Genomic DNA, 12,210 nt, shown 5'->3' on the forward strand with positions numbered 1-12,210 from the left:
ATTTGGATAGTTAGTGTTAGCTGTCATTGAATGTATATTTTATCATAACAATATGACTGCAAATTATTTTGCTTCTCTTGGGCTGTTTTTGCACGTGTGCACTCACTCCCTGCGCATCGAGCTAGGGTGAGTGACCGCCGTAAACACCAATCATTTTATTCAGGCCGGTAAAAGAACATATTACATTTGTAATTGTGAAAAAATAGACAACTGATGTGTTCTGGTAAAACCACTAACAGTAACACAAGCTAGCCAATTGGTGTTATATTTTTTGCTTTGAAAAATTTAACTGTGAGCAAGTTGTTTAAGTTTTTGTACTCACCACTGTAGCTTTTATGACAGTGTCTGTCTGGCCTTCTCTGCACAATTTTAGATTGGAACAATAGTACCTACTTTTTTTTACAAGGCCATTCTGTGTCTGTCCCTTTCGGAGTCGCGGGGGGTGCTGGAGCCTTGTTCCCTCTTAATTACTAAAGTCACCACCTCGAGTAAGTAATTTCCGGTGTGAGGGATAGATTACGTAAATTTGGCGAAACTCCTTTCAAAAATATTTGCAGGTTCATCCTGGATAAACGTCATCGTACCTGTCAAATATAGGGCTGTTTAAAACTAGAAAGCTGATTATGATTACTGTATTTTTCGGACATTAAGGTGCACTTAAAATCCTTTCATTTTCTCAAAAAACAACAGTGCACCTTATAACCCGGTGCGCCTTATGTATGTATTCATTGTGGTTGTGCTTACTGACCTCGAACCAATTTTGTGTGGTACATAGTGTAATAATAAGTGTGACCAGTAGATGGTAGTCACACAGAAGAGATACGTGTGGACTGCAGGTTGATGCCTGCTAAATAAATGACGCTAGCATGTACCCGTAAGCAAGCAACACCAAAACTTTGATGTTTCATTGAAAATATAGAACATTACGCACAATGCTCGAAGATGTTTTAACACAATTTTTGTTAAGTTACGAAGCCACACCGCGTGGCAGATTGTCGGCACATTATGGCTACCGTAGTCAGAAAATACTTTATGGTGTGTGTAAGAACCCCAAAATGGCATCAATCTGGAGACATTATCTGGAGTTTTGTTTCGCCCTATTATGCAAAACCAACCTTTCTTACCTAATGCTACTTGCTGATTGCACACAAACAGCGCATCCTGAAGAGACGGTCAGAAAGCGGCTTGAAGATGGTCTTAAAACAATCTAAGCAACATGTTGACCAAAGAACCACCATTACATGTTATGTATATGTAGCTCAAAAAGAAGTCTTAAATGTAGAAAAAAATAATCATAATATGACGCCTTATAATCCGGTGCACCTTGTATGGAAATAGACCCCTTTCATAGAGAGTGTGCTTTATAATCCGGTGTGCATTATGGTCCGAAAAATAGGGTACAATGTATTGATGTGATTTGTAACTAATTGTATCTGGGTTTGCAAAAGAGATTTTGAGTCTCAATGGGTATAGGTCCTGGTTAAATAAAAGTTCCTAACTAACTGAGTATGGGCACAGCCTAAAACTGCAAACCAATTGAGACTGAATCAGCTGTGTCTCCTCTGGTAGTAACCAAGTAGTGCACCCCTTGGTCTACAATCATGTAACTTGTTTTTGCTCGAGTGCTTGTGATCTCATTAGATTGTTCAAATGTACTGAATATTCCGTTTGCGTAGCCGAGGCATTGTCCAAACTATGTGCTTGTTGGGTTCATTTTAGTTTCCACTGACAAGATCTCCTGAATAACTAAATATTAACAAAAAAAAACATACCTTACTGCTAAAGCCCGGTTTGCAGAATTGCTTATAATAATTCCAGTCGGCTGGGATATTGTAGGCAGTCAAAAGCGTGGCAAATCTGTCAGGGCACTTGGAGACACAGAGCTGGGGAGGAAACATACTTCTTAACGAGCAGGCCTATCAATCTTGCATACCCGACTGTGGAAGTTGCGCCAGTCACATATAAAGTGTGCTGGCTGGGCGGATCGGAGTCTTACCTGGGTTGTAGGGCACTGGAGGTTAATCAACACTGCAGGGTTGGCACATTTCAACATGTTATAGTAGAGCAAGATGGCTTTGTTTCTGTTGGACGACCAGGAGAGGTGTCAGGTTTATTTACAAATGAATCAAGTCTTTGTGAATCGTGTTGGCCTGCTCTTTCGAATGCAAATATGATGAGTGGCAGCCTGAACAGTGGAAAGATTGCAAACTCACGCATTAGGAGTGCCCTGCTGGCCACAGAACTGCCCTTGGCTGTCGGTTGGATAGGTCACCCTCCGAGGATCGCCGTAGATCCAGGCTGAAAGGAGACCATTGCGCATGTATTGTAGGAAAGAGAGACACATTTATCATGCTACTCACCTATTGACAGCTTTAATGGGTGTGAGTAATTTTCAGTGCATAACAAAATTTACACTGCTTTGCAGGGATATTCAACTAAATTGTTTTGGGGGCCACATTTCCAAAAAGCTAAAGACCGGAGGGGGGCGGACTTCTTCCTTCACTGTTATTCTTATTTTGCAGATTCTGGAGAAGCGTCCTCTACGGTAGAAATTTGATTTTGTTCGATTTTGATCGATTAAGAACTTTCTGCAAAAAAGCACGTCAAATATGATTTCACTGTAGTGTTTTCGGGAATCTGCTGCAAAAATGTTTAACTCAACTCATAGGCCACCAGTTGAATATTCCAAATGATGAAACATAGAGGACCTAAAATGGAACCTTGAGGAACACTACTAATAAACTCAAAGAAGTTGAACAAATGACTGACGGCATCTGAAGTAAACAAGCTTCAGTTACATAAATCACATTACGAAAAACATTTGTAACTACCAAAATGGAGAGGACTTAAAAGGGGGCCTTGAGAGCGCCTCAGTTATGTAAGTCACAAGTTTAGACTCCAGTGTTCTACAGTGGGTCTGGATGTATTTTTGCCTCATTCCTGCAAGAATCCGGTGTGTGACTGAATCATTAAGGAGTGAGGTTGGTTAATTTATGTAACATCTGTGAGGAGATACTACTGTATCATGTCTTTCTCTTTCTGACTTATCAGATCTTCACATTGCAAAAAGTCCTTCAGCAGCTATATAACATTTTAAAATGAAGTTCACACACACACACACACACACACACACACACACACACACACACACACACACACACAGGATAGAGGATTCTTGTCTGTCCATCTTTTTCGCAGCGCGAGCACTGATCATGCAGCCAGGTGTAGAACATATTTACCACGTTCGGGAATGTTGTGCTAAACAAAACGCAAAATAATCTTCGGAAAACAGTGATGTGTATTCATAAATCACATTGCACGTACTAAATACAAATATTTGCGTTTTCTCCTCCCAGTATTGTGGGCGTTTTAATGATCAGCATATATTCTGCATATTATGACACAAAATAGATTGTGCAACTTATTCTACACACTTTAAGGGTAATTATTCTTTTTTTGGAATTTTGCCTATTATGAGAAACATAATAATGAATTTTTTTTTTTAATGCATTTTAACTCGTTAATAAACGTAAATAAAAGTCTGCTTACAGCGGAGCCAATGGGAGGTCTGCTATTCCACCCATGAAATCCAATAAATAACCATTCAAAAGCCGCCAACAATACTGCATTTACACTTTGTGCCTTGAATATTAATGAAGTATTAGTGATATTGTTATTATAAGTGCCAACGCAGACAAACTATTTATAGTGGCGCCGTGATCGCTAGCTTGACTGGTGAGCTGCTTCATCGCTTCCTTGAATGTGCAAGTTTATTCTACATTATAAATCATGCCTCTGAACTTGATAGTGGAAGCATCAGGACATATTCCGACTTGGAATGGTGAAAACGACACGAAAAGACGCTTGGTTCCACCACAATTTTCGTTGCGAGCTTTATGAGTCATTCTTCATCTAAATGGGAATATATGAACATTGGCATCCTAATGACAGCAGACATTGTACAGTAAGTGATGTTTTTTATGTTTGTTGGCTCTGATGAAGTCTGCAGTGAGTAGTGATCAGTGATGTAGTTAAAAATTAAGCGAACGTTGTGACGTGTTTCTGAAATTAATGCACAAAGAGGCAAAATACGTAAATATTAAATGTTATTATAAATGTGCCTGTTACTACATTACATATATACTTACATAATGTATAAAAAACCTTAATGGAGGTGTCTGGATGTTTTTTTAAGAGCTTTACAGGTAGAATACAGCGACTCCCATAGGCTCCATTGTAAGCTGACTTTTGCATTTATTTACAATTTAAAATGCATAAAAAAAGAAAAACGTGTGTTGTCTTACATAAGGATTGTGAATGATAGGCAAAATTCCAAAAATAGTGCAGTTCCCCCAGACGCAATGAATCCACTTTGCACACGTTTAGTAGATCAGCTTTGCGTGTGCTATCAGGTTTGCAGGTGTTTTAGTACATGCAAACCTTTATTGCAGGTGTTTTAGTACATGCAAACCTTTAGTAAATCAGGCCGTGACTTTGCTAATTTAGACCCAAGTTTAATTTCTGTTGGTGTCCGTTTAGCCTCACATTAATGGTTGTGGCAAATGCTTTTAAAATTACCGGGAAACACAGACCACCCCCTTGACCAGATTGACTGACAAAGCAGCAAAAGTATGGCAGAGTATGGCAAGTATGTTACATCCTAAATAGGGCAAACAACCTCTGACAAGGATGTAAATGAAGGCACTACACAGTCACAGATGCGTGCTACATTGTAACTTCCGTTTATTAAAAGAACAAGCGTTAGTCTGGGGGGGAGGAGTTTCTCGACGCCCCTACACTTCTCACCATCAGATATCTTGTTGAAGAAGATACGTTTGTTTTCTCTGCAAAGTGCTGCTGTGGAGCTAGACCTTCTATTTTGTTTGTTGCAGATAAAATCGTTTTTTGGTGGGAGTGCGGGGTTACAAAATGCTTTGATTAAACTTAGCTTCAACCATATCATACCTTGCCCAAACTGTATGCATAAATAGATTGCCCCAAATAATTTATTTAGGCGATAATTGGAATAATAGCTTGGAGTGCATGCGAAAGTGTAAAGGACGATGTAGCGCTCTTTGAGCACATGGCCATTTGTTAAAGTGAAAGTATTTAACCTAAATTATTCAATTAACACCTTAAGTCAATTAACCACAGAGGCTCCTAAATTCAGCGGGTGCATGTTCTACAAAAGCAACTGACCGCCAATGCCTATGATTAGTGCTCGGTCAAACAGACATTAACAGCCGAGGCTGTAGGTAACGTCCTGATGTCCATCCATTTTCTTCCGCTTATCCGAGTCGCGGGGGCAGCAGCCTGAGCAGAGAAGCCCAGACTTCCCTCTCCCCAGCCACTTCGTCCAGCTCCTCTCAGGGAATCCCGAGGCGTTCCCAGGCCAGCCGGGAGACACAGTCTTCCCAATGTGTGCTGGGTCTTCCCCGTAGCCTCCTACTGGTCGGACGTTCCCTAAACACCTCCCGAGGGAGGTGTTCGGGTGGCACCCTGAGCAGATGCCCGAACCACCTCATCTGGCTCCTCTCAATGTGGAGGAGCAGCGGCTTTACTTTGAGCTCCCCCAGATAACAGAGCTTCTATTTAATAATACCACCTTAACATTTGACAACCAAACAATTACACAAAGCGACTCAGTAAAGAATCTGGGTATTATCTTCGACCCAACTCTCTCCTTTGAGTCACACATTAAGAGTGTTACTAAAACGGCCTTCTTTCATCTCCGTAATATCGCTAAAATTCGTTCCATTTTGTCCACTAGCGACGCTGAGATCATTATTCATGCGTTCGTTACGTCTCGTCTCGATTACTGTAACGTATTATTTTCGGGTCTCCCTATGTCTAGCATTAAAAAATTACAGTTGGTACAAAATGCGGCTGCTAGACTTTTGACAAGAACAAGAAAGTTTGATCATATTACGCCTATACTGGCTCACCTGCACTGGCTTCCTGTGCACTTAAGATGCGACTTTAAGGTTTTACTACTTACGTATAAAATACTACACGGTCTAGCTCCAGCCTATCTTACCGATTGTATTGTACCATATGTCCCGGCAAGAAATCTGCGTTCAAAGAACTCCGGCTTATTAGTGATTCCCAGAGCCCAAAAAAAGTCTGCGGGCTGTAGAGCGTTTTCTATTCGGGCTCCAGCACTATGGAATGCCCTCCCGGTAACAATTAGAGATGCTACCTCAGTAGAAACATTTAAGTCCCATCTTAAAACTCATTTGTATACTCTAGCCTTTGAATAGCCCCCCTTTTTTTAGACCAGTTGATCTGCCGTTTCTTTTCTTTTCTCCTCTGCTGCCCCCTATCCCTTGTGGAGGGGAAGACACACAGATCCGGTGGCCATGGATGGGGTGCTGGCTGTCCGGGGTCGGGACCCGGGGTGGACCGCTCGCCTGTATATTGGTTAGGAACATCTCTGCGCTGCTGACCCGTCTCCGCTCGGGATGGTTTCCTGCTGACCCCACTGTGGACTGGACTCTTACTGTTATGCTGGATCCACTATGGACTGGACTCTCACAATATTATGTTAGACCCACTCGACATCCATTGCATTCGGTCTCCCTAGAGGGGGGGGGTTACCCACATATGCGGTCCTCTCCAAGGTTTCTCATAGTCATTCACATCGACGTCCCACTGGGGTGAGTTTTTCCTTGCCCTTATGTGGGCTATACCGAGGATGTCGTTGTGGCTTGTGCAGCCCTTTGAGACACTTGTGATTTAGGGCTATATAAATAAACATTGATTGATTGATTGATTGATTCTCACCCTATCTCTAAGGGAGAGCCCCGCCACCCGGCGGAGGAAACTCAATCGGCTGCTTATACCCGTGATCTTGTCCTTTCGGTCATAACCCAAAGCTCATGACCATAGGTGAGGATGGGAAATTGACCGATACACCACAACGGATCGATACAGGGTTCGCATTACTGAAAACACCGCACCGATCCGCCTGTCGATCTCACGATCCACTCTTCCCTCACTCGTGAACTAGACTCTGAGGTATTTGAACTCCTCCACATGGGGCAAGATCTCCTCCCCAACCCGGAGATGGCACTTCACCCTTTTCCGGGCGAGAACCATCGACTCGGGACTTGGAAGTGTTGATTCTGATCCCAGTCACTTTACACTCTGCTGCGAACCGATCTAGTGAGAGCTGAAGATCCTGGCCAGATGAAGCCGTCAGGACCACATCATCTGCAAAAAGCAGAGACCTAATCTGCAGCCACCAAACCGGATGCCCTCAACGCCCTGACTACGCCTAGAAATTCTGTCCATTAAAGTTATGAACAGAATCGGTGACAAAGGCAAGTCTTGGCGGAATCCAACCCTCACTGGAAACGGGTCCGACTTACTTATTAAACATCACAAGATAGCGGTAGCTGCATTTGATGTATCAAAAGTAGTCAGCATCCAACAGCTTTACGTATCTCGGCATGCGCTTTAAAATGTTGGTTGTGCTACTCAGCTGATGGCGTAAAACAAATGCATGTTACGCTCGCCGTACTGAATTCATCAGTGGAATTAATGCGGTCTGTGCAGTTGGCAATTTTCCTTTACCATGCACTCCAAACCATTAGTTAAGGAAGTAAATTCATTCTAATTAATACAATTATTCAGCTGATTTAATTAATTAAATTATATTATTTTAGTTAATTAATTAAATTACTTAGAGGCTCCAGCACCACCCGTAAACCCAAGAGGGACAAGCGGTAAAAAATGGATGGATGAATTAAATTACATTATTTTAGTTAATCAATTCCAGGTAATTAATTATGCTATTAAGTTGTTTGGGTTTTTTACATTTTGTAGATAACAGCATCTCTCCAATTATCGCTTGCTTCCAATTAACACCCCGTCAATCTTTGCAGTTCAGTTACGCCCCAGCTACAATTAGATAATTTACAGTATCAGTAGGATTGTGTGTGTGATATCATTTTAGCTAAGTACCGTGTGACTTGTTGAAGGGTGGACTAGCAAAGTAAGATTTTCATTGTACGGCAAACTGTCTAACTGTGCATATGACAATAAACAATCTTGTAGGCTGTGGAAGTGGTTTAAGATAATGGCTAGTACAGCATTTAAAACAAATTACAAAACGACCTCGGCCATCTTGGTCAAGACCCGATCATAAGGGCTCTTGCTTTGACAAGGACCAATAATGCCTGAAAAGGTGGTTTGCTTCAATCCTGGTTCCTAAGCAGGAAAATAGCCAACAGCTGTCTTTGTGCAAAGCTCAGAAGGGATCGGCTGTAGGAAACTTTCTTTCATGCTGCGTTCACTTGCATTCCGACACTGGGCTTTCGCTCCAAAAACAAGAATTGATTTAGATACGTTTGCTCTCTTTTCGCATTGAGTATTTGTACGTGATTATGGAACATGTGTGTGATGTAATCAGCGTCAGTGTGTCACACTCACCCACGGTGCCCAGTGCGATGTAGCCAATGATGAAGATGATGAAAATAACACAACAGATCACATCCGTGCAGCTCCTGCAAAGACAAAAACCGTAAGGGAAGAGAAGAGGATCATGAACATAAAATATCAGACGGCGTGGGACGGCGTGGCGCAGTGGAAGAGTGGCCGTGCGCGACCCGAGGGTCCCTGGTTCAATCCCCACCTAGTACCAACCTCGTCATGTCCGTTGTGTCCTGAGCAAGACACTTCACCCTTGCTCCTGATGGGTGCTGGTTAGCGCCTTGCATGGCAGCTCCCTCCATCAGTGTGTGAATGTGTGTGTGAATGGGTAAATGTGGAAGTAGTGTCAAAAGCGCTTTGAGTACCTTGAAGGTAGAAAAGCGCTATACAAGTACAACCCATTTATCATTTATTTAATAACAACGGTAAAAAAAAAAAAATGTGCGCCTTGTAGCTTGAGGCTTTTAAAAATCCTAATCAATAGCAAGAGTTAGCACAGCGCCTCATTGGGATCTACATAACAATATTATCGAAGTTGCTACCAGCCAAGACAAACTTAAGGTGGACTGACAATTAAGGAAGTAGTCTTAAATCCTTGAGCTGTACTTTTCAGGCTTTACTTGGCTCCACTAACCCAAGGACAAGGAGACAGCCGTACAATCCGTTTCGAGAACTGCTGTGAGGCTTTATGGACTTTCTGAGACTCTCACAAATCCCTCCAGGGGAGAACTGTCCCGCGGGGCTCGTCTATTTGAAGGCTGGCTTGGTCTCCACAATAGCCTGCTCGCTTAAAAGCGACGGCTCTCCTCTCTTCGTAACAAGCTCGCACACAGACGAGATGCTGTCAGTCCAGCCTCTTGAAGTCATTGAAAAGGCAAAACAACTCAGCAGTGAGCCCAATACCCGTAAACACTTAATGGACATGTGCACAACATCCGCTACACAAACTGAATCGGGACACTCATCTCTTCAACCTTTTTTAAGTTAGTTAAAGAAACAACACAGTTGAACCACTCATTTGTCCCAGATCTGAAGATGTACAAAGCACAACCACAAGCAAGGCTTCTGCACAGATTGACTTGCAAAAATGTATTTTGTTTAGAATATTATTGAGGCAAAATATTATTTGTGAATGCAGGGAGAGTTGTCAAATTTATGTACAAACTTGAATGAAATACCGAAAATGCTTCAATTATAGCTGGGCCGTATCTAGAGTCCAAAGAGGATGGGTTGCTAATTACAATCAAGACTGGAGACATTGAAGAGAGGCTATTTCCGAAATGTTAAAAACTCCGGACATTTTAACAATGAAATGTTTTACCTTATGATAATGGTTAGGATAACATGTGAATTTGCAGCCCTGCATTTTGTATGGACTATTATAGTGGCCAGCCTAAGCCTAACCCAGGGGTCGGCAACCAAAAACGTTGAATGAGCCATATTGGACCAAAAATACAAAAAACAACTGTCTGCAGCCGCAAAAAATGAAAAGCCGTATATAAGTCGTAAAATGAAGGCAACACATGACATAAGTGTCTATATTATAGCTATAATAGCCTACATTATAGCTATAATAGCCTACTATCAAAATTACTATGTGTCGCAGGCTGAAGCAAATCTTCGTTGACAGAAATGTTGAAATTTAATATTCATTCTACAAATTTTTACAACATTGGAAACCATTAGTAAATCAGAGGCTACTCAGAAGGTGAGATAACTCCTGGAAATTACTGGCTTATAATGACCAAAGGTATAGATGTGTGTATCCAAGTTAAGGCTTAATAGATTTATTACAATCTTTGGCAAACTAGGTGTTTGCTGTGGTCTGGAACAACATGGCACACAAACAACTATCTAAAATACAGCCAATATTACATACAGATGTTTCATGAAACATGCAAAACTAAATTATATACAAAAAGATAAAACTAAAGGATATTAAGTGAGCTCAAAAGTATACATACAGCAATGTTAATATTTGGTTACATGTCCCTTGGCAAGTTTCACTGCAATAAGGCACTTTTGGTAGCCATCCACAAGCTTCTGGTTGAATTTTTGACCACTGCTCTTGACAAAATTGGTGCAGTTCAGCTAAATTTATTGGTTTTCTGACATGGACTTTTTTCTTCAGCATTGTCCACACGTCAGGACTTTGGGATGGCCATTATAAAACCTTACTTGTAGCCTGATTTAGCCATTCCTTTACCACTTTTGGCGGACACTGTAATCACATTGTCCTGTTCGAACACACAACTGTGCCCAACACCCAACCTCCGGGCTGATGATTTTAGGTTGTCCTGAAGAATTTGGAGGCAAAACAGGCCCAGCGCATAATACTACCACCACCATGCTTGACGGTAGGCATGGTATTCCTGGGATTAAAGTGCTTCACCTTTTCCCCTCCAAACATATTGCTGGGTACTGTGGGCAAACAACAAAATGTTTGTTTCATCTGTATACAGAACTTTTCTCCAGAAGGTAAAGTTAAAGTTAAAGTACCAATGATTGTCACACACACACTAGGTGTGGTGAAATGTGTCCTCTGCATTTGACCCATCCCCTTGTTCACCCCCTGGGAGGTGAGGGGAGTAGTGAGCAGCAGCAGGGGCCATGCCCGTTAATAATTTTGTGATTCAACCTCCAATTCTAACCCTTGATTCTGAGTGCCAATCAGGGAGGTAATGGGTCCCATTTTTATAGTCTTTGGTATGACTCGGCCGGGGTTTGAACTCATGACCTACCGATCTCAGGGGGGACACTCTAATCACTAGGCCACTGAGCAGGTCTTATCTTTGTCTATGGGATCAGCAGCAAACTTTAGACGAGCCTTAAGGTGTCGCTTCTGGACCAAGGGCTTCCTTCTTGCATGGTAGCTTCTCAGTACATGGCGATGCCAAACACGCTTGACTGTGGACACTGACAGCTGTGTTCCAGCAGCTTCCAATTCATTGCAGACCTGCTTTTTGGTGGTTCTCGGTTGACTCTTGATCATCCTGACCAATTTTCTCTCAGCAGCAGGTGATAGCTTGTGTTTTCTTCCTGATCGTGGCAGTGACAAAACTGTGCCATGCACTTTATACTTACGAACAACTGTCTGCACAGTTGCTCTTGGGACCTTAAGCTGCTTTGAAATGGGTCCAAGTGACTTTCCTGACTTGTTCAAGTCAATGATTCGTTTTTTCAGATCTGTGCCGAGTTCCTTTTACTTTCCCGCTTGTAACCTAGTCTAATGACTGCATCACATGAGCCCTATTTAAATGGGTTCAGAGAAGTCAACGGGTGTCGTGAATCATAATCACTCATATGAAGTTAAGAGGCCATGCCATGAAGCTAATTTGATTTGATTGTAACTTTTCTACATCACCAAAATTGATAATGTATGTTGCTGTATGTATACTTTTGACGCAGCAGATTCGGTCACATTTTCAGTAGACCCATAATAAATTCATAAAAGAACCAAACTTCATGAATGTTTTTTGTGACAAACAGGTATGTGCTCCCATCACTCTAACACAAACAAATAAGAGTTGTAGAAATTATTGGAAACTTAAGCCAACCATGATATTATGTCCTTCACAAGCGTATGTAAACTTTTGACCGTGACTGTATGCTAAACATATATATTATTACACAAATTGCATTTTGGACATAGCCAGTAAAATGACCACTGTCTGTGAAAAAAGCCAATTAAATTGTCTGTATTTAAATCTCCAGACAAATTTAATGTCGAAATATTTGTTTCAAACTATGCTCCACAGCCTATTAGCTATGGGGGTC

At 41.7% G+C, this 12,210-nt stretch overlaps 2 protein-coding genes across 5 annotated transcripts in view; one reads left to right on the plus strand and one right to left on the minus strand.

Annotated features, from left to right (window-relative positions):
- slc44a5b (solute carrier family 44 member 5b) overlaps positions 1 to 12,210 on the minus strand; it is a 75,247-nt gene that overhangs the window by 26,636 nt on the left and 36,401 nt on the right. For all 4 annotated transcript variants that reach the window (XM_061977988.1, XM_061977991.1, XM_061977989.2 and 1 more), the window contains 4 exons: positions 8,434 to 8,507; positions 2,214 to 2,298; positions 1,997 to 2,081; positions 1,773 to 1,883 (listed from right to left, as the gene is read on the minus strand). In XM_061977988.1, the coding sequence (XP_061833972.1) occupies positions 1,773 to 1,883; positions 1,997 to 2,081; positions 2,214 to 2,298; positions 8,434 to 8,507 (355 nt within the window). The remainder of the gene's footprint in view (positions 1 to 1,772; positions 1,884 to 1,996; positions 2,082 to 2,213; positions 2,299 to 8,433; positions 8,508 to 12,210) is intronic.
- Positions 1 to 12,210, plus strand: part of ptgfr (prostaglandin F receptor (FP)) — a 103,839-nt gene that overhangs the window by 2,055 nt on the left and 89,574 nt on the right. The window lies entirely within an intron of this gene.

The sequence above is a fragment of the Nerophis lumbriciformis genome, linkage group LG18, assembly GCF_033978685.3.
Source record: "Nerophis lumbriciformis linkage group LG18, RoL_Nlum_v2.1, whole genome shotgun sequence".
Lineage (NCBI taxonomy): Eukaryota > Metazoa > Chordata > Actinopteri > Syngnathiformes > Syngnathidae > Nerophis > Nerophis lumbriciformis.